General features: G+C 35.3%; 1 protein-coding gene across 6 annotated transcripts in view; it reads left to right on the plus strand.

Annotated features, from left to right (window-relative positions):
* Window positions 1-21,972, plus strand: part of Sntg1 (syntrophin gamma 1) — a 728,018-nt gene that overhangs the window by 211,121 nt on the left and 494,925 nt on the right. For 5 of the 6 annotated variants that reach the window (XM_052717737.1, XM_052717738.1, XM_052717736.1 and 2 more), the window contains one exon: window positions 10,062-10,115. The exons of the other annotated variant lie outside the window; for it this stretch is intronic. In XM_052717737.1, coding sequence (XP_052573697.1) covers window positions 10,089-10,115 — 27 coding nt within the window. In that variant the 5' untranslated portion in view covers window positions 10,062-10,088. The remainder of the gene's footprint in view (window positions 1-10,061; window positions 10,116-21,972) is intronic. 6 annotated transcript variants of the gene reach the window in all.

A 21,972-nucleotide genomic window follows, 5' to 3' on the forward strand; every position in this document is an offset into this window, starting at 1 on the left:
TGCTTTGGAAAGGAGACTCTGCTTTGTTTCCACAGGAAGTAAGAATCTATGGATTTATTCCAGGTTAAGATGGATCAGATTCGCTCAAGACAGACATCCTGAACCTTAACAGATGGTACATCTCAACAAAGATTATAGCCAGTCCTCCCAGGACTTGAACATTATCTCAAATTTTCTCAGGATCCCCATAAGACTACAAGCACCCCCTATCAGCAGGAAGTAGCCTAGAGCACTATGCCCACATTCCCAAAACATAGGTTAGAGATATTTGTCTTTGTTAGAGATTAGTTAGAAAATTGTTATTGGTCAAAGTCAATATCTTTCTAAAAAAAAAAGGGATATAGATATGATAGGATAAAGAGTAACAATTTGTGTAAAATGTTTTACATTGCTATGGATTTTAGTTTATGATACAAATTTAAAGTTAATTTTGTTATACTATATATATATTTCTACTCTTGTTTAAGGTATTATGTTTGTACAGCTCATTTGAAATTGTAATGTATAATTAAAATACAAATTAATAATCAGTCATCCATAATAATCAAACTAATAGTCATGTTAGTTAAGATTTTAGGTATACATAGATATATTTCAATTAGACAGGTAATCTTCAAACACTTCAAAGACCTACAGAATATGACATTTAAAATATTTCAAAAACTTAGACTTTCTGGACAATGAGACATGTCTGCTCCTAGAAGCACCAATTTACTTCAAAGTGGAAGATGGGCGTCAAAGACATTCTGTATGGAGTTGATCTTCTTTTTGGCAAAAATAGCCATTTTGGGCAAAAAATTGTTCTTGCCTGGACTGCTTGACAAGATGTTACATAAAGTAGACATATAGGACCCATAGAAAAGTGACCACTGAGATTTGCAAGATGAGATGGTCCTTCAGGTTCCTCCTTCTCAGAAGAAACTGCCAGACATTTTATAGGACACAGAGAAAAGTGACTGAAGAGACTCTAGGCCTATGGGCTGAAGATGGATGTCACAACGTTACAGAGGTATATTGCATGACTATCTAGGCAGTCAGCTGTCTCTGTCATTCTAGATTTTTTGTAAGTTGCTTACAATGCTCTTCCTGTTTACTTGAGTAATATTATATCTTTCTGGGGTCTTTGATGAAGTTGAAGACTAGATAATTATAATTATAATTTTCCTTGGTTATAATAAAAGATAAATTAGATATGAAACTTTAGACTCACAAAAATATGATAGATAAAATATTTTCTTTACTTTTTCCAAATACAAATAGACTAAATATTGTAACTTTTAGTCTTGCTTGATAACTGTTTTTGTTATATGTAATTTTACTATGCTGATGTTAAAAACTTTCTTTTGAATGGAAAGAAAAGGGTAAATTATGGGTGATATCATTCTGTATGCTGTGAATATGTGCTGCATTCATTCATTAATAAATAAAGCTGTTTGGCCAATGATGAGTCAGAATAAGGTTAGATGCAACATTCCAACTAGAGAGAGAGGAAGGAGAAAGACAGAACTGAGAGACTCTGTTAGCTACCATCAGGAGAAGCAAGATATAAAAGTACTGGCAAGCCACAAGCCATGTGGCTAAGTATAGATTTATAGAAATGGGTTAATTTATGATGTAAATGCTAGCTAGCAAAAATCCTGACATGGCCATAGTTTAAAAATAATATAAGCTTCTGAGTGTTTATCTGGGTCTCATTGGTTGCAGGACCAGGCAGGACACAGGAATTTTTATAAATGGCTGTGGGACCTTGGTGCTGGGTGAGCACAAGAAAACTTCCAACTATAATATCTAAACACTAAAAGCAGTTTATAGTAAGCCCACAGACAATATCATTTTAAATGAAGAGAAACTCGGAGCAATTTCACTAAAATCAATAACAAGACAAAATTGTACATTCTTTCTATATGTATTCACTATAGTACTTGAAGTCTTAGTCAGTGAAGTAAGACAACTGAAGGAGATAAATGGATACAAATTGAAAAATAAGAACTCAAAATATCCTTATTTGCAAATGATAGGATAGCATACATAAGCGACCCTAAAAATTCCACTGGGAAATTCCTATATCTGATAAACATTTTTGGTGAAGTAGCTGATGCAAAATGAACTCACAAAAACAAATAGTCCTCCTATAAACAAATAATAAATAATCTGAGAAAGAAATCAAGGAAACAACACTTTTCATAATAGCCTTTAACAATACAGATTATCATGGGGATAACTCTAACTAAGCAAATATAAGACATGTATGATAAAAACTTCAAGAGACTAAAGAAAAAGTGTAGAAGATATCAGAAGTTTGAAAGTTCCCACACTCAGCATCAGTAGCAGTAACAATATAAACATGGATATGCTACCGAAAGTTATCTACAAATTCAATGAAATCAGCATCAAAATTCTGATACAGTTCTTCACAGATCTTGAAGAAATGACAATTCTCAGCTTCACATGGAAACACACACACACACACACATGCAGCAAAAATCCAGAATAGGTAAAACAATCCTAAACAAAAGAATAAGTGCTTGAGTTATCACTATTCCATTTTTAAAATTGTGCTACAATGATATATTAATAACAATACCACAATACTGGTACATAAACAGACATGTCCAGCAGAATTGAACTGAAAACCCAGACATAAGTCCAGATGCTTATGAATATCTTGTTTTTGAAAAAGAAGCCAGAAATGCACACTAGAAAAAAGACATCTTCAATGAATTGTGGTACTTAAACTGCATGTAGAAGAATGCAAATGGGTCCAGACTTATCACCCTGCAAAAAACTCAAGTCCAAATGGATCTCAACATAAAACCAGATACATTGAACCTGAAAGAAGAGAAAGGGCAGAATAGCTTTGAATGTAATGACACAGACGACTTTCTGAACAGAACTCTGCAAGCTCATGCACTAAGATCAACCATTAATAAATGGTACCCTATGAAACTGAAAGGCATCTGTAAAACAATGAACACTATTATTAAGACAAAGTAGTAGCCTACAAAATGAGAAATGTTTTTAGCAATTCTACATCCAATAGAGGACTAATATCCAAAATATATAAAGAACTAAACAAACTAGATAACAAGTAAACAAATAACCCAGTTTGTAAATAGAGCACAGAACTAAACAGAATTATCAAAGGAGGGACCTAAAATGGCTAAGAAATAATTAAACATCCTTAGCTATCAGTGAACTGTATATAAAACATACTTGGATATTTGATCTTATACCTGCCAGAATGCTTAAGATTAAAAGAATAACTAACAGCTATTGCTAAGTAGGATACAAAGTAAGAGGAACTGTCATGCATTGCTGGTGGGAGGGCAAACTCCTCCCCCAACTATGGAAATAAGTGTGGTTGTTTCTCAGGAAGATGGGATTTGATCTACCTCAATATCCAGCTATAGTACTCTTAAGAATATACACAAAGGATGCTTCATTCTACCTCAGAGAACTTGCTCAACTATGTTCACTGCTGTTCTCTTCATAACAGCCAGAAACTGGCAACAATGTAGATGTCACTAAACTTACTAGTGGATAAAGAAAATGTGGTATACTTAGACAATTGAATATTACTCAAGCATTAAAAAATGACATGAAATTTTCAGGCTAATGAATGGAATTAGAAAAAAAATAATCATTCTGAGTGAGGTATCCCAAACCCAAAGATAAATATCGTATGTATTCACTTGCATGGGGATATTAGCTGCCAATTCAGTGATAACCAAGTGACAATCCATAGAACTAAAGAGGGTAGGTGTAGAGTAAGGGTACAGATATATCTTCAAAAACAGAAATTAAAGTGACAGAATGGGTGTAAGGAGAAGCTGGAATAGGAGGATCAAATGGGGGGAGGTCATGTTTAGGAAAGAAATATAGAGAGGGACAGCTAAAATTAATGGCCCTTTGAGGGGTAGTATGAAAATCTAATATAGTAGAAATGTATATATTTACATAAATACATTTATATATGAAGGTAATCTAAATGAAATTGCCAAATAATGGAGGAAATAAAATCCCAGCTGACCATCTCTTGTCACCAAACAAGGCGTCTGGTACCAGGATTGGGTTGCATCTAACTGAAATGTTGGCCCAATGGCCCCATGGGAATCCCCAAGCAACACATGCTATTGGCAAGACAGTAGTTGTTCCCCAGGAACTTACAGTAATGTCCCATTGCTGAAGACAACAATGTCTACATTGAACACGAAGATATCTGTAGCACAAATCTTAAAAGGTCTTATTAATGAAAACAAACCTGGAGCCAGGTTCTGGGGTGAACGCTGAAAGATCAGAGAAACAGAACAGGCCACAGCTAACCTCATCTCGCCAATTCCTCAGCTGATCTCGTTTTCTCAAACTGGAAGCTTCTGTGTCCTTATCTGAATGGATCTCAACTGAACAGCTGCTCAAAAGCCTAAAAGCTTAACCAGGGCTCTAGATCCTGGTTTTCAAACCTTATATACCTTTCTGTTTCCTGCCATCACTTCCTGGGATTAAAGGCGTGTGTCGCCATGCCTGACTGTTTGCAGTGTGGCTTTGAACTCAAAGATCCAGAGAGATCTCTGCCTTCAGAATGCTAGGATTAAAGGTATATGTGTCAACGTTTTCTGGTCTCTATATCTATCTAGTGGCTGTTCTGTTCTCTGATCCCAGATATGTTTATTAGGATGCACAATATATTGGGGAACACAATATCACCACATTCCTTTTTTGTCTAAAATTATAAAAGCTTATAACTAATACAAGAAAAACTATATCCAATAAGTATATACAATATATACAGTCAAGAATTACATTAATAATGTCTAGTCCATTAATATTTGACAGATTCAGACAAAAAACTCCATTATATATATATTAACAAGGTCCAGTCTATTAACATTTGACCAATTCAGACAAAAAATTTTCATTACTTACCCTATTTAAAACAAGAAGTTCCTTTTTATCTTTCCCTTTTTTTCAGAGTCGATTCAATGATCTGCCCTTTTCTATATCCTCTTTTTTCTTTTTCTTCTTTTTTTAAATGAGAACACTGTATCTAATCTCCTTTGTTTAGCTTTCATTTTTTAACATTAACAATTAACAACTTGTAACCAAACTTCATAAACCATAACAATTATCCATAAGCCACTGAATGACCAAAAACACCCCCTCCCCCATCTCTTGGGAATGTGGGCATCATTTTCTTAAAATTACTTCCTGCTTTCTGGTGGCAAAGACATCTTTAGGGAATCCTGAAAAGAAATTTTTTTGTGTTAATTGTCAAGTCTAGGGAGAGGTAGCTGTATCATTTGTTGTTCAGTCTCTGCATAATGGGAAAATGTAGGGCTTGTCTCAAGTCCTTGTTTGAGTTGTCTGTGAATCTGGATCATCTCAGCTAGCCATCTTGAAATTGTCCTGAGCAGTTTCTAGTCCAAAGCCGATCTTTCCGTGGTGTTAATTAGCTTAATGGTTTTACCATAGTCCATGTGGAATCATTGTTGTGGGGTCCCGTAATTCCCTTGAAGATTTCAAAGTTGCTGTTAGGCATGGTCATGGTTCCCTACAGAACTTTTTGTGTGCCACCTCTGTGGTTTGGAGTAATCACAATCTGATAAATGTGTGTCTCTCAGAGCACGAACATTCTTCCCTAGAAGACAATATCTTCACAGCTATTTCTCCCCACCATTTGTCTTGCCAAACTTCTCCAAACTGACCTTTGCCAGTGCTTCCTTGTAACACAACGGTCCTGACAATTTTTCTCTGAACAAGCAACAGTAAATCCCCTTCATCACAGGTAGCAGCATCACCGCAGTCAACAACATGATGAGAAGGAGCCAGCAACTCAGAGCAGCAGATGCTTCCTCCATTGTTCCACAGGCACCGTTTTTGGCTCGGCCCAGGCTGAAGCTTCTGCTTAGCAAGCCTTCTAGGCCAGATTCAAACTCAGGATCCTCCTTCCTCTGCCTCCTTCAGTAAATTCTACCAGCGTGTGTCACCACAACTGGCTGAAGGTAGCTTGGGTCTGAGCTGGGGCCTGCAAGGCCACAGACAAGTGGCTTTTTTGTGAATTCTTACCACAAACATTGGGTACCAGATGTGACACAAATCTTAAAGGGTCTTGTTAATAAAAACAAACCCAGAGCCAGGTATTGCGGTGAAAGTTGAAAGATTAGAGAAACAGAACAGGCCACAGCTAACCTCACCACACCAATTCCTCAGCTGATATCAAGTTGGTGCCTATATAGATCTTAACCTCTTTGGTTCAGCATCTTAAGTATAGGAAGGTACAATGCACACTATCAAAAAAGAAATGTAAACACCTAGCCAGTCTCAAAATCTTCATCTACAATGGTGTCCTTACTCCAAGATATGCTAGGGCTATGGTGGCACAGAGCTTGTGGGAATAAGCAGCAACAACTGATTATACTTAAGGCCCACTCCATGAAATCAAACCCATACTTAACATTGTTTGGATGATCAAGGACCTAGATAGCTCAGGGACTTAAGACACTACCAAGTAATTTTAGCATGAATCTTAACAGTTCTTATTAATAAGATCAAACCCGATGTCAGTTATTGGGGTGAACACTGGATGATCAGAGAGACAGAACACGCCACAGTTATCTCACCTTGCCAATTCCTCAGTTGGTCCTGTTTCCTCAGACTGGAAGCTTCTGTGTCCTCATCCCAATGGCTCTAAGCTGAACTGCTGCTAAAAGCCTGAATGCTTAACCAGCCAAAATGCTTAACCAGGCAAATGCTTAACCAGTCAAATGCTTCTAGTTTCTGGTCTCCACACCTTATATATCTTTCTGTTCTTGCCATTACTCCCTGGGATTAAAGGGGTGTGTCACCATGCCTGACCTTTCCAATGTGGCCTTGAACTCACAGAGATCCATAGGGATTTCTCTCTCTGGAATGCTAGGATTAAAGGTGTGAGTGCCACCATTTTCTAGCCTTTGTATCTAGTGGCTGTCTGTTCTCTGACCCCAGATAAATTTATTAGGGTTCACAATATTTTGGGTAACACAATACCACCACAAGTAATATTTGTCTACAAATTGAAAAAAGCTACTGACTAAATGATTCCTAGTGATATTCTCCTATATGCACAGATTAGTGCTTTGTTATCCTATTATTAGAGATGCAACCTTCTGCAGCAGATAGATAGAAATATAGAGACCCATATCCAGACATGATGCACAGAGTGAGAGATATTGGAACACTCAGCCATAAATCTGATGTCTCCAACAAATCCCTACCCTCAGAGCTCAGGGAACTCCACAGAAAAAGAAGTGAAAAGATTGTATGAGCCAGATTGAAGGAGGATATCAAGAAAATAAGACCCTCTACATCACTGTTTCTCAACCTTCCTAATGCTACAACACTAATACATTCCTCAGGTTGTAGTGACCCCCAACCATAAAATTACTTTTGTTGCTACTTCATAACTGTAATTTTTCTGCTTTTGTGAATCCTATTTTGTGAATTTTGTGAATCTGTGTTTTCCAATGGTCTTAGGTGATCCCTTGAAAGGGTCATTCAAATTCCCAAAGGGGCCTTGGCCTACAGGTTACTGCTCTAAGTCACCACATGCAAAACTTACCAAGACTGACACAGCAGGCACAGAACCTGCATGGGTCTGCACCAGGTCTTCTGAGTATATATATTAGAGCTTCCATTTTAGTGTTTTTATGAGATTCCTGAGTGTGAAAATGAGTGGATCTCTGATTCTTGTGACTTCTGTCGTGATCTTTCCTTCTATTGTTTTACCAACTTGGAAATGATTGTGATATATATATATATATATATATATATATATATATATATTACATATGAACATATATAAATGGATGAATTAATGAAATCTTAGCCACTAAGGGAAAGTTTTATGAATGAACTATAATTTATACCTGCTGGGAGAGAGAAAAGCAATTTTCATCAATATAATTATACAGGGATATCAACCACACTAAGACAGGCCTCATCATCAGGATCAACATACACCAAACATCTCTGTTTTTTTTTGTTGTTTTTTTGTTGTTTTTTTTTTTTGTGTGTGTGTGCTCCTGTGTGTGCTCTTATTTGGTCACACAAAGTTTGGTGTCTTGTTTTGTTTGTTTGTTTCTCATTTTTTGGTGTGGTTTTATTTTGTTTTTTCTTGGTTTGGGGGTTTTGTTTTTATATTTGGCTTTTGTTTTTTTTTTTTTTTGAGAAAGAACTTGAAGTTGGATGGGTAGGGAATAAAAAGTATTTAGATTTGGGAGAGAGGAATAATATGATCAAACTATATTTAAACTTTTTAAACTTAAAGATTGTTTTAAATAATATAAAAAGCAAGATGTGGTAAAACAGTGAAGTCAAATAGGTAGAGATACTGTTTAAATGTATGACATTGTTATGAAATAATATTATCTTAAGTTGCATATGCTTAAGTTATATTCAGTATAAGAATCTAAATATGAGGTTTGGTGTACATTATTGCTTAATATCTTCATGTCTATATCAATCATCAATTATTAGTAGTAAAGCATTAATTTTAACATGTTATTTTTATTTATTTATTATGGGTGTTCATGTATGTTTTTGTGCAGTTACACTTCTCTATATGTGTGTCTGTAGACTAGAGGTCAATGCCAGGTTATTTTCTCAATTACTCTCTATCTTATTTTTTAAGATATGGTCCCAATCTGAACTTAGAGCTCACTGATTTGACTGGACTGGCTTGCTAGTACATGCTAGAGATCTACTTTGCCTGTCTCCTCCTCCTCCTCCTCCTCCTCCTCCTCCTCCTCCTCCTCCTCCCCTCCTCCTCCTCTTCCTCCTCCTCCTCTTCCTCCTCCTCCTCCTTCTCCTCCTCTTTTTCTTCACATGTGTATAATGCATGGAACTATAGAACTCGGGTCTGTGTGCTTCTCCTTCTGTTTTTTATAAGTAATACCAGTTTTCTTACTTTTGCAGAAAGGAAAGCCTTTTTTTCATAAGGCTGCCTTTTAATGGCTAATGATTTGTTGTTGTGTAAGTGTATGATAACAAGTCATCTTATGTATTTCAGTAAAAATAAAATTAGGTTGACAATCCAGAAAACATATTCTGGATTGTTTATAAGTTACATAAAATATTTAGTTTTTTACTGGAAATGGCCAGTTTCAATTATGTGGGAGCCAAGCAATCAGTGACAGTGAAGGCTCTTCCCAAACAGTTTTTCTGCACTTACTTGATCAAGTGTTCCTTGATGTCATACAACACATTGTGACATAGGAAGAAGAGCTTTGCTATTTCAAAGACAGTACATTTTGAGTAGCAGAGAGCTTTTTATTTGAAAATTACACATTTTCCCTGAAGTGTTCTCTATGTAATTATTATGCTAAGCTGAACACTGTCTTGTTTTATAGTATAGAGAGTAGAGATCCTTTTCTTTGTTGTTGTTTTTTCAATGCTTACCTTTCTTATGGTCAACATATATTGTATACAGAATGCTAAAAGTTTAAAATCAATATATCCACTTAAATCTATCTTCATCACTAAGCTATACAGTCATCTCTATGTGAAAATATTTGTTGGAAATTTTTATTTTCAATTATCTTATCATTATGCAAATGGTGAATAACTTTCTTTATTGCCTCATACTGTTTCTGAATAAAAATTTAAGTTTCTGAGAGAATTATTCATGCATATAGTATTTCAATTACAAAGAGTAATATTAATTAGCTTTTCATTCAAGAGATAAGCAGATGAAAGGCAATATTTATTTACATTTTTTGAAGTTCTCCCTCTCAAAACCTGAGATTTCAAAACAAATGACACAACTGAGGAAAAAACTGAGAAAAGAAGGTAATCACATGCCCAATTAGGATTGGAATTTTCTCCATTATACTACATCATTGGGAGTTGTTCATACTTTAACAAAAGTTGAGGTGAAGATTTTTAATGTCTTCTTTTTCCTATTGTTTTGTTGTTTATAGCTGGATGTCTATGCTATTTTCTCACAGCAGTACTTTGGTTTCTTGTGCTATTTTTTTGTATTGACCTCCATGCTGCCTATGAATAACTCACTCTTTCTTTCTTTACAGACCACATCCTTCACAGTACTACAGCACATGGATTTCAGAACTGCGTGTGAGGAGGTAGGCCAAAGATTTTCTGCTTGTTACAGATTGTAACCAGAAAACAACTGGCCAGACTTTATGAACATGAAACACTGTTTTTCCTAGAGAAGGAATGAAGAGCTCATTACCACTAAAGTACATTTTATTCCTTAAAGGTAGAAAACCAAGGTCAAAGCTGGGAGGTGATGGCACATGCCTTTTTTACCTTTAATCTCAGCAATTGGGAGGCAGAGGCAGGCAGTTCTCTGTGAGTTCCAGGTCAGGCTGGTCTATATCTCAAGTTCCAGGAGAGGCAAGGCTGTGCTGAAAAAAACATGTCTCAAAAAAACCCCAAAACCCCCAAAAAAAGACAGAAAGAAAGGAAGGAAGGAAGGAAGGAAGGAAGGAAGGAAGGAAGGAAGGAAAGAAAGAAAGAAAGAAAGAAAGAAAGAAAGAAAGAAAGAAAGAAAGAAAGAAAGAAAGAAAGAAAGACTAAGAGAACCAAGATCACTTGAGAGGCCTTTAATCTTAGAGCATGGGAGCATGACTGAACTGTTCTTTTCTATAAGCTATGCATTACATGATGTCACAGAAGGAAGATATTAAAAGGTTCTGTTGGCACATAAACAATTCTAACTTAAAAGTATTTGTGCTTCTATCATTACTAATACCTTGAGATTTTGTGGTCTTAATCCTATGTAAGTTTTTCAAACAATTAGAATTCTGTGCAGAACTCCCCTTAAACTTTGGTATGAGTTAAAATGATGCATACTCTTTTCAGGGTATGAGAGTCCTATCAAGTGTGTACTTCTATAATGCACGGACTTGGGGCTTGAGGAATATAATGCTGTATCTTAGTATAAAAGACTGTCTCTTTTTTCTTTCTATGATTCAGTAAAGCACTATTATTTTATAAAAATTCTCAGGAAAAATACAAATATTCATAGATAAAATATTTTTCATTTATCTAAAATTTTAAGTATTTTATTCTACAAAGAGACCCCACTGAAAACAAGGACAATTACAACTCAGTATCCATGTTAGTGTTAAAAACAAACAGAAGGTAAAATTCTTTACATCTTATTTACTTTAGATTTGAAATGACATGCATTTTAATCTCTTGCATGAGATTCTGGAAAGCAATTTCTTATTGTCCTACAAAGGAATTGTAAATGTGCCTCGTCAATAAAGTTCTGACAGGTGGCTAAAAGTAAAATATACATGAGGTTTTTCTGAAAATGATAAATTGTTTTTACTATGAAATCTTTGTGTTTTGTTTTCAAAAATGAAAATAGGATGATAATTTATAAATATATTTGCCCTCTGACATTTCCAATTAAATATAGACATTTGCCTAAAATGCTTTACAAACAAGTTTAATTTGAGTCAAAGAAAACTCCAAGGTCAAGGTGTATGGCTTATTCAAGTTTTCAACTCAATAACTCCATGTCATAAATTTTACTTATTGAAGTAGTATTGAAAAAGATATATATCACATTCTGTGATTTTCTTATTTTAGTTTTTAAATTGAAAATAGATTCTCTTCTTATCATATCTCCTGATTACAGTTTACCCTTCCTTGATTCCTCCCAGTACTTCCCCACATTCCCTCTTCTCCAATCCAATCACTTTTTGTCTATCATTAGGAATGAACAGATTTCTAAGAGTAAACAACCAAGCATGACAAAATAAAATATTAGATAAAACAAAAACCATTACACTGAGGCCTGACCAAGCAACTCAATAGAAGGAACATAATCCCAAGAACAGCCAAAAGAATCAGAGACCTACTTGCTCACATACTCAGAACTCCCATAAAAATACAAAGCTAAAATACATATGAAGAGGACTGGGTGCCGACCCACATAAGGCCTGTGATTGCTGCTTCAGTCCCTGTGAGTTCACTTTACACTTGCTCAGTTGATTTAAAATGCCTGTTTTTCTAATGTTGTCCTCCACCTACTTTGACTCTTTCAGTCTATCTAATCTCTTCCATAAGGTTCCCTAAACTCAGAGGGGAGGAATTCAAAGGAGACACATTTAGGACTGTGTGTTCCAAGGACATTTCTGTGTCCATCTCTGTCTCTGTCTCTCTAATGTCCAACTGTGGGTCTTTGCTTCTGTTCCTGTCTGCTAAAGAGGAAGCTTCTCTGACGATGTCTGAATAAGGCACTAATTTATGATTATAGCAGAATATTATTAAGCATCATGTTAATGATTTTTTTTAAATCAAGTAGTGTTCTGAGCTCTCTAGTCTCTGGTTCCTGGTTTCTCAAACATTGTTTGTATGTGTTCCATCCTGTGGTGTGGTACTTATTTAGTTGGCTACTCCTTTAACTTCTGGACCACCATTGCCGTAGCATAACTTGCAGGCAAAACACAACCTGTTGGTGTTTATGTTTCTCCTTTGGTAGCCTGCAGAGTACCTTCCAATAATAAGGATGATCAATTTCTCCAATTACAATGACTTTGTGAGTCTGTTGCCCTCAGCAGAAGGCAACCCATTGTCTTGGCAACAATGATTGTTGTCTGAGGATTTCCATGAGACACCCTTAGCCAAAAACTCAATTGAATGCAATGTGGTATATAAGATGGCTAGTTGCAACTCTGTCTCCCTCATTATTAGGAGTCATCATTAGACTAGCTTTGAAATATTTTAGAAACTTTCCACTCCACTGCATTTTCATACCATCTCTCAAATGCCCCTCAATTCCAACCTCTCTTTCTACATTCTTTCATTCAATCCCATCTTCCTCACATTCCCCATCTTATCATTTCCATCTTGTCTCTGACCTATCCTCCCATCCACCCATAAAAACTATTTATTTTTCCCCTCACAGAGAGACCATGAATCCCAGTCTCTTTCTCTATACTAAACCTTTCTGGGTCTATATATTATAGATTGGTTATTTACTTAATGTTTAATATCCATATATATATATATATATATATATATATATATATATATATATATATATATTATATTTATGTTTATAGCTTTAGCTTACCTCACTCGGGATATTTTGTTTTACTAGTTCCATCCATTTACCTGAAAATTTCAGGATGTTCCTCTGACCCTATTTTAAGAAGCTGAGTAATAATACTTTTCATAAATGGACCATATTTTCTTTACCCATTCATCTCTTGAGGAATATCTATATTTTAAAAGTTCCTGGATATTATGAATAAATCAGAAATGAACATGGTTTAGCAAGTATCTCTGAGGTAGGATGAAGCATCCTTTGGGTGAACATCTAAGAGTGGTATAAATGGATCTTAAGGGAGATCAATTCAAAAATTTCTGAAGAACAACCATATTGATTTCCATACTGGCTGTATAAGTTTGCACTCTGACCAGCAATGGATAAGTGTTTTTCTTGTTCCACTTCTTGACATTTTGACAGGTACAAGATAGACTCTTAACGTAGCTTTAATTTACATTCCCATGATGGGTAAGGTAATGGATGTTGAGCATTTCTTTAAGTGTTTCACAGTCATTTGAATTTCCTGTTTTGAGATTTCTCTGTTTAGATCTATACACCATTTATTGTGTTATTTGATGTTTTAATATCTAGATTCATGAATTCTTTATATATTTTAGATAATAGACCTCTATCAGAGGTAGTACGGGTAACAGCATTCTCCCATTCTGTAGGCTATTGATTTGTCCTAAGTATAGTGTCCTTTGCCTTACACAAGCTTTTCAGTTTCATGAGGTCCCAATTATTAATTGTTGATCTTGTGCCTGAGTTTGCAGAGTTCTGTTCAGAAAGTTTTCCCCTGTGTCAATACATACAAAGCTATTTCTAATATCCTCTTCTATCATTTTCAATATATTGTTTTTATGTTGAGGCCCATTTGGAGTTGAGGTTTGTACAGGGTAATAAGTCTGGATCTATTTGTATTCTTCCACATGCAGACATTCAGTTGAGCAGCACCATTTGTTGAAAATGCTGTCTTTTTTTGCAGAGTGTATTTCTGGTTCTTTATAAAAAAAATCAGATGTTCATAGGTATCTAGACTTATATCTGTGTCTTCAATTAAATTTCATTGGACACCATGTCTGCTTTTGTACTAGTGCTATGGTGTTTTACTTTTTTTTGTTTGTTTGTTTTTGTGTTTTTTTCTAGACAGGGTTTCTCTGTGTGTAGCTTTGCGCCTTTCCTGGATCTCACTCTGTAGACTAGGCTGGCCTTGAACTCACAAAGAACCACCTGGCTCTGCCTCCTGAGTGCTGGGGTTAAAGGCGTGTGCCGCCACAGCCCGGCTGTTTTTCTTACCATAGCTTTGTAGTTCAACTTTAAAAAATTGGGTGATGATAACTCAGACTGTTGTTTGTGATTGTTTTAGTTATCCTGGCATTTTTTGTGTTTCCACATGAATCTGATAATTGTCATTTCAAGATCTGTTATGAACTGTATTAGAAATTTGATGCTGATTACCTTGAATCTGAAGATTGCCTTTAGTAGGATGGCTGTCTTTAGTATATTAATACTATAGATCCCTGAGCATGAGAAATCTTTTTATTAACCTTCTTCAAATTCCTTATTCAAATTCTTGAAGGTTTTGCCATGCACATACCTCACTTGATTGGTCAAGGTTACCTCAAAATATTACATATTATTTGAGGCTATTGTGAAAGTGTTATTCCTCTGATTTCTTTCTTGGACTGTTTGTCATGTGTATATAAATGGTGGGGGGGGCTAGTGGTTTTTTGTGAGTTGAAAGTGTTTAAATGTTATAGTAGTTCCCCAGTGAAATTTTTAGGATCACTTATGTGTACAATCATTATCATGTACAAAAATATATTGATGTCTTCCTTTACAAATTGTATTCCCATTGTATCTTTCAGTTTTCTTATTGTTCTTGCTAAGACTTCAAATACTACATTGAAGAAGTATAGAGAGTATAAACCAAGCCTTATTCCTGACTTTAGTGGAGTTGCTTTGAGTTTCTCTCCATTTAATTTCATGTTGGCTATGGGCTTGTCTTTATTATGTTTATGTATATCCCACATATCCTTAATCTCTCCAGAACTTTTATCATGATGAGGTATTGAATTTTTACAGAGACCTTTTCATCATTTATAATACAATCATATGGTTTTTCCTTTTAGTTTATTTGTATAATGGATACATTGACTGAGTTTTGTGTACTGATCTATCCCTGAATTTTTGGGATGAAATCTACTTGATCATGATAGATGTTCTGTTGGAGATGTCTTTCTGTATGCTGTGAATGTGTTGCTCTGATTGATTGGTAAATAAAACACTGATTGGCCAGTAGCCAGGCAGGAAATATAGTATAGGCAGGATAAGCAGGGAGGAGGAAGTGGAAGGCTGAGTCAGGAGATGCTGCCAGCCGCCATGGCCACGAGAAGTAAGATATAAAGTACCGGTAAGCCACAAGCCATGTGGCAATTTATAGATGAATAGAAATTGGTTAATTTAAGATAAAAGAACTAGATAGCAAGAAACCTGCCACAACCATACAGTTTATAAGTAATATAAGTCTCTGTGTGTTTACTTGGGGGACACAAGTGGGAGAGATCTGTCTAGACTGCCAGCAGGCAGGGACACAAAAAAAACTTTCAGTTACAATGTTCTATTTGATGTGTTCTGAGATTTGGTTTGCAATTATTTTATTGAGTATTTTTGCATATATTTTCACAAGGGAAACTATCTGTAATACACTTTCTTTTGGGGGCCTTTCTATGGTGTATGATGAGGGTAAATGTGGCTTCATAAAATGAATTGTGTAATTTCTCTTCTGTTTTTATGTTGTAGAATAAATTTAGCAGTATTAATGTTAATTCTTCTTTGAAAGTCTGGTAGAATTTTATACTCAAACCAACTTATCTTAGGCTTTTATGGTTTGGAAACATGTAATGAGTGTTTTTAAAATTGGGGGTAGTGGGTTCCTTTAAATTGCTTAAATGAACTTGATTTAACTTGGTAAGTGCTATTTATCAAAAAACATCCATTTTTTTAGGTTTTCCAATTTGGTGAATGTAGGTTTTTAAAGTATGCCCTACAGATCCTCTGAATTCACTTGGCATCAATTGTTCTGTCCCCTTTTTGTTACTGATTTTGTTAATTTGGATATTCTCTCTCTGCATTTTAGTTTATTTTCATAAGGTTTTTGTCTATCTTGTTTATTTTCTCAAAGAACTGACTCTTTGTTTCATTGATTCTTTGTATTGTTCTTTTTTGAGTCTATAAAATCTATAAAATCTTTTATTGAGTCTAGGCCTGAGTTTGATAATTTTTGCCATTTACTTGTGTGATTGCTTTTTCTTTTGTTCTAGAGTTTTCAGTGTGCTGTTAAGTTGCTATTATGAGATCTCTCCAGTTTTTTTTATGCAATTACTTAATGATATGAACTTTCCTCTTAGAACCACTTTCATTGTGTTCCATATGTTTGGATGTGTTGTATATTCACTTTCCTTGACTTCCACATAGTCTTTAATTTCTTTATTTCTTGACCTCTTTTCATTCAGTAGAGTGTTATTCAGTTTCCATGAGTTTGTAAGCTTTCTTTTGATTCTACTGTTCATAGAATGCAGGGAGTTATTTCAGTTTTCCTGTATTTGCTGAGACTTGCTTTGTGAATGTGATAAATTTTGGAGAAAGTTTTATGAGGGGCTGAGGAAATGTATTCTTTTGTATGTGGGTAAAATTTCCTTTAAATACTTGCTAGGTTCATTTGGTTTATAACATCTGTTAGCCCCAGCATTTTTCTCTTTAGATTTTGTCTGGATGTTCTGTTCATTGGTAAGAGTGGCATATTGAAGTCTACCACTATCAATATATGAGGATCAATATGTGATTTACACTGTAGTAGCATTTCTTTAGCCAATGTGTGTGCATTTGTGTTTGGGGAATAGATTTCAAAAATTGCAATGTCTTCTTGGTGGACTTTTTAGAATGATGGGTATGTAGTGTGCTTCCCTATATCTTTAGATTAGTTTTATTTAGAAGTCTGTTTTTTCAGATATTAAAATGACTACAGCAGCTTGTGTCTTAGAGATGTTTGCTTAGAATATCTTTCCCCAATACTTTATCCTGAGGTGATTTCTATCCATGATGTTAGGATGTTTTTCTTGGATGAATCTGAAGGTATTTTTTGACATGTGTTCTGTTACTTTTTTTGTTGGAGAATTGAGACCAATATTGAAAAGTATCAACAACCAATGATTATTGATTCCTGTTATTTTGTTGTTGGTTATGGTACTTAAGGTGCATGTAAATGTGTGTGTATGTACTTGTTTGTTTTGATTTTGCTGGTATGTGATTATTTATTTCATGTGTTTTCCTGGGTATAGTTAACTTTATTGGTTTCCTTCTGGTACTTATTGTAGGGCTTGATTTGTAGATAGATATTGTTAAAATTTGGCTTCATGGTGAAATATAATTTTTCTCCTCCTTGCTGACTGAAAGTTTTGATGGATATTGTAGCCTTGGCTGGCATTAGTGACTTCTTAGAGTCTGCAGGACATCTTTCTGGGCTCTTTTGGATTTTAGAGTCTCCATACACAGGTTAGATGTAATTCGAATATTTCTGGATTTGTATATTACTTGCTCATTTTCTTTTGAACCTTTTAATATTCTTTTATTGTTCTGTATGTTTAATATTTTGATTATTATGTGGTGATGAAACTTTCTTTTCTGTTCCAATCTATTTATTGTTCTGTGAGCTTCTTTTAGCTTTATAGGCATCTCCTTCTTTAGATTTTGAAATTTTTCTCCTATGATTTAGTTGAAAGTATTTTCTCTGCCTTTGACCTTTATTTCTTTTCCTTCTGTTATTCCTACTATTGATAGATTTTCTTTTCTTTACATAGTGTCCCAGATTTTCTGAATACTTTGTATTGGGAGATTTTTAATTTAACATTTTCTTTTATTCATGTATCCTTTTTGTTTTTTATCATATCTTCAATGCCTGAAATTCTCTCTTCTCTCTCTTGAATTCTGTTGGAAAAGCTTGTCTCTGTAGTTCCTATTTGAAGTATTTTATTCTTTCCAGAATTCCCTCATTTTTTATTAATTCTAATTCCTTTTTCATGTCTTGAATAGTTTTCTTCATTTCCAATTACTGTTTGTGATTTTCTGGATTTCTTTAAGGGACCCATTTCCTTTAGAGGAACCTCCTCATAAAGGCAGCTTTAAGGTCTTTTTCTCATACTTCAGGTATGTTGGAATATTGAGGGCATGTATAGATCAAATTCTAAACAGTCTTAGTAAATAAGAAACACAGAGTCAAATACAGAGGTAATAGTCAAAGAGATCAGAGAGCCACAACTCCCTTATCTTACCACCTCGACACCATCGCTTCCCCAGCAAGAGATATTTTTTTCCTGCCTGACTTGTGTTTTTATTGCCTTTCTGTTCTGTCTTCTCATTGGCTCTAAGCCCAGCCACATGACTTCCTTGTCACTGCCTGTCTAAACAGACCTCCAGGTCTTCATGGTTGTACTGGGATTAAAGGCTCATGACCCCACCCTTGGCTGTGTCCTTAGCCATACAGAGACTTTGCATGGCATGTGATCAGATTAAGGGCATGTGCTACCACCACCCAACTTTTGCTTAATGGCTATTTGACCTCTGATCTCCAGGCAACTTTATATATTAACATACAAATTAAATACCACATTACATCACAAAATATCACCATAGGTATGTTGTGTTTGGAAAGCTGGCTTAAGTAGAGATATATGTAGATGTAATGAACTGTCTTATTAACTAAGAAACACAGAACCAATGCAAAAAAGAAAGCCAAGCGATCAGAGCTAAGAGCCTTACCCATCTGCTGTAGCTAGCCTCTTCAGCCAAGAGAGACCTACTTCCTGAGTGTTTGTCTTTATATAGACTTTCTGTTCTGCCTTCTCATTGGTTGTAAACCCAACCTCATGACTGCCTCATAATTGCCTGTTTGTACAGTCCTCCAGATCTTCTATGGTTGGTATTGAGATTAAAGGCGTGTGTCTCAAATGCTGGCTGTATCCTTGAACACACAGAGATCTACCTAATTCTGCCTACCAAGTGCTGGGATTAAAGGCATGTGCCACGAACGCCCAGCTCTGCTATGGCTTGCTATTAGCTCTGACCCCCAGGCAACTTTATTAACATACTAATAAAATCACATCTCAGTACAAATAAAATATCACCATATTTCCCCTTTTCTATTTTAATAAAAAGAAAAAAGGAAAAAGTTTATAACTAACATAAGAAAAACTATATACAAAAGTACCTTAACTGTATACAATACATTCAAGTAATAAATACCTAAACAATGTCTAGTCCATTTGTATTTGACAAATTCAGAGAAAATAATTCCATTATCTATCCTATTTTGGTAAGTCCAAAATGTACCTAATTCACTTTCTATTCTAGCTAGTTTTCAACTATAACTAACTAATCTTCAACTATAACTAACTAATTTTCAACTATAACTAACTAATCTTCAACTCCTCAGAGACCCAAGAAGGAAATAATATTACCTAATAAAAAAATAAAAACAGGAAGTGCATGCAAGCAACTTCCAAAAAAATTGTGAGTCGACAGAAACAGCCAGCTGCCTGGACAGTAACCTGAGATTTCTCCAGAGTGTTAGGGCATCATCTTCAGCCTATAGGGTTAGCATTTCCTTATAGGGTTAACCTTTCCTTGTTTGTTGGCATCTGTATAAAATGTACAAACTCCAGATATGGGTTTTTCCCATGCAATTCAAGGCAAGATCCAATCAGCTCTCTTTATAAGATCAATTCTATTACTTTTGGGATATTTGCTGTTAATTTCTCCAAAAAAATTACTGCAAGTTCTTTGCCAAGGTTCACTTTCTGTTCATAATTTTTCAATGTCCTCCTTAGTTAAAGGTATGACAATTTCTAATGGGTTTATTCCTGCTAAATGATGAAGTTTCAATTACCTTTCCAAATCAAGTCAGAGATTTTTTCCACATAAGTTTTTAATTTTTTATTTGGTTTATTTGGTAAAAATATCCATTCCAATATGATATCTTCCCTCTGCATTAATATTCCTGTAGGAGAATGCCTAGAAGGTAAAATAACCAAAATGCAATCCAGCTTTGCAGCAATACAATCCAGGTGCCCTTCATGTACTTTCTTTTCTACCAAGGCCAATTCTTTCTCAGCTTCAGGTGATAATTCTCTTGACCTATTTAAGTCCTTGTCACCTTCTAAGGTTTTGAACAAATTATGCAGTTCATTGTTTTTTACCCCAACAATAGTTCATAGATGAGAAATGTCTCCAAATAATCTTTGAAAGTCATTAAGTGACTTTAAGTCTATCTCTCCTAATTTACACCTTTCGGGGTCTAATTTTTTGTAGCTCTATTTTATATCCTAAATAATTAATAGAATCTCTTCTTTGTATCTTTTCAGGAGCCATTTGTAATCCTCAGCAAGGCAAAATATTCTTTACTTCTTCAGACATTCTTTCTAAAGTATCTGCATTTGAGTCATCTAGTAAAATATCATCCATATAATGATAAATTATATGTAGATGTATCCAACCTTCTTATTAAATAAGAAACACAGAACCAATGCAAAAAAGAAAGCCAAGAGGTCAGAGCTAAGAGCTAAAACCTTACCCTTCCTCCTGCGGTGGTCCTACCTCTAGGAACCAGAGCTACCCCTGTGTTAAAGTCTTTATATAGAGTTCCTGTCCTGCCTTCTCATTGGTTGTAAACCCAACCACATGACCGCCTCCTCACAGCCTGTCTGTATAGGCCTCCAGGTTTTCCATGATTAGTATTAAGATTAAAGGCATGTGTATCCAATAATGGCTGTATCCCTGAACACACAGAGACTTTCCCAGCTCTGCCTACCAAGTGCTGGAATTACAAGCATACGCTACCACTGCCCTGCTTTCCTATGGCTTGCTAATAGCTCTGACCCCCGGGCAACTTTATTTATTGACATACAAATAACATTTTAATACAAATAAAATATCACCATATTTCCCCTTTTCTATTTTAATAAAAAGGAAAAAAAAGAAAAAGCTTATAACTAATATAAGAAAAACTATATACAAAAGGAAAATAACTATATACAATATATACAAGTAATAAATACCTAAACAATGTCTAGTCCATTTGTATTTGACAAATTCAGAGAAAATAATTTCATTATCTATCCTATTTTGGTAAGTCCAAAATGTATCCTAATTAATCTTCAACTATAACTAACTAACCTTCAACTATAACTAACTAATCTTCAACTCCCTCAGAGACCCAAGAAGGAAATAATATTAGCTAACAAAAATAAAAACAGGAAGTGCACATAAGCAACTTCCAAAAAAATTGTGAGTTGACAGAAACAGACAGCTGTCTGGACAGTCACCTGAGGTTTCTCCGAAGTGCTGGGGCATCATCTTCAGCCTATAGGCTTAGCATATCTGACAGACTCATTTGTGAAGTAGGATGTACACAAGGTCAACAGTTCAACCTCACATTGAGTGAGAGTAGTCCATGTACCAGAAACACCTGAATTCCACTAGTGTCATGTCATGATTCAGGATTTTAAATTCTGGAAATTGTTGATGGTTTTTTAATTCAGCTGTCCATTCTTCTTGGCTGTGTATATATGGCTTCATCTCAGCATCCCGTTCTTCTCCATATCCCTCTATCAAATGCCAGTCTACTATTGAGAGGCGTGAACTTAGTTACTCTTCAAGAATAACTGTTTCAGCTCCTGTTCCATTGCACATCAGAGGCCATCGGCCCACTGCCTGTTCAGCTGCCTTTGAAGAAAAGGGCACTGTACATTTTTCGAATTGCGAAGGCCACTTCAGGGATGGTGCCATATTGTCCTGGCCTCTGAAGATGCCTTTTGATAAAGCCATAACCACACTTGTTTTGGCAAGAATCAGTAATC

Source organism: Peromyscus californicus, unplaced genomic scaffold (genome assembly GCF_007827085.1).
Source record: "Peromyscus californicus insignis strain IS unplaced genomic scaffold, ASM782708v3 Scaffold_5__1_contigs__length_169319896, whole genome shotgun sequence".
NCBI lineage: Eukaryota > Metazoa > Chordata > Mammalia > Rodentia > Cricetidae > Peromyscus > Peromyscus californicus.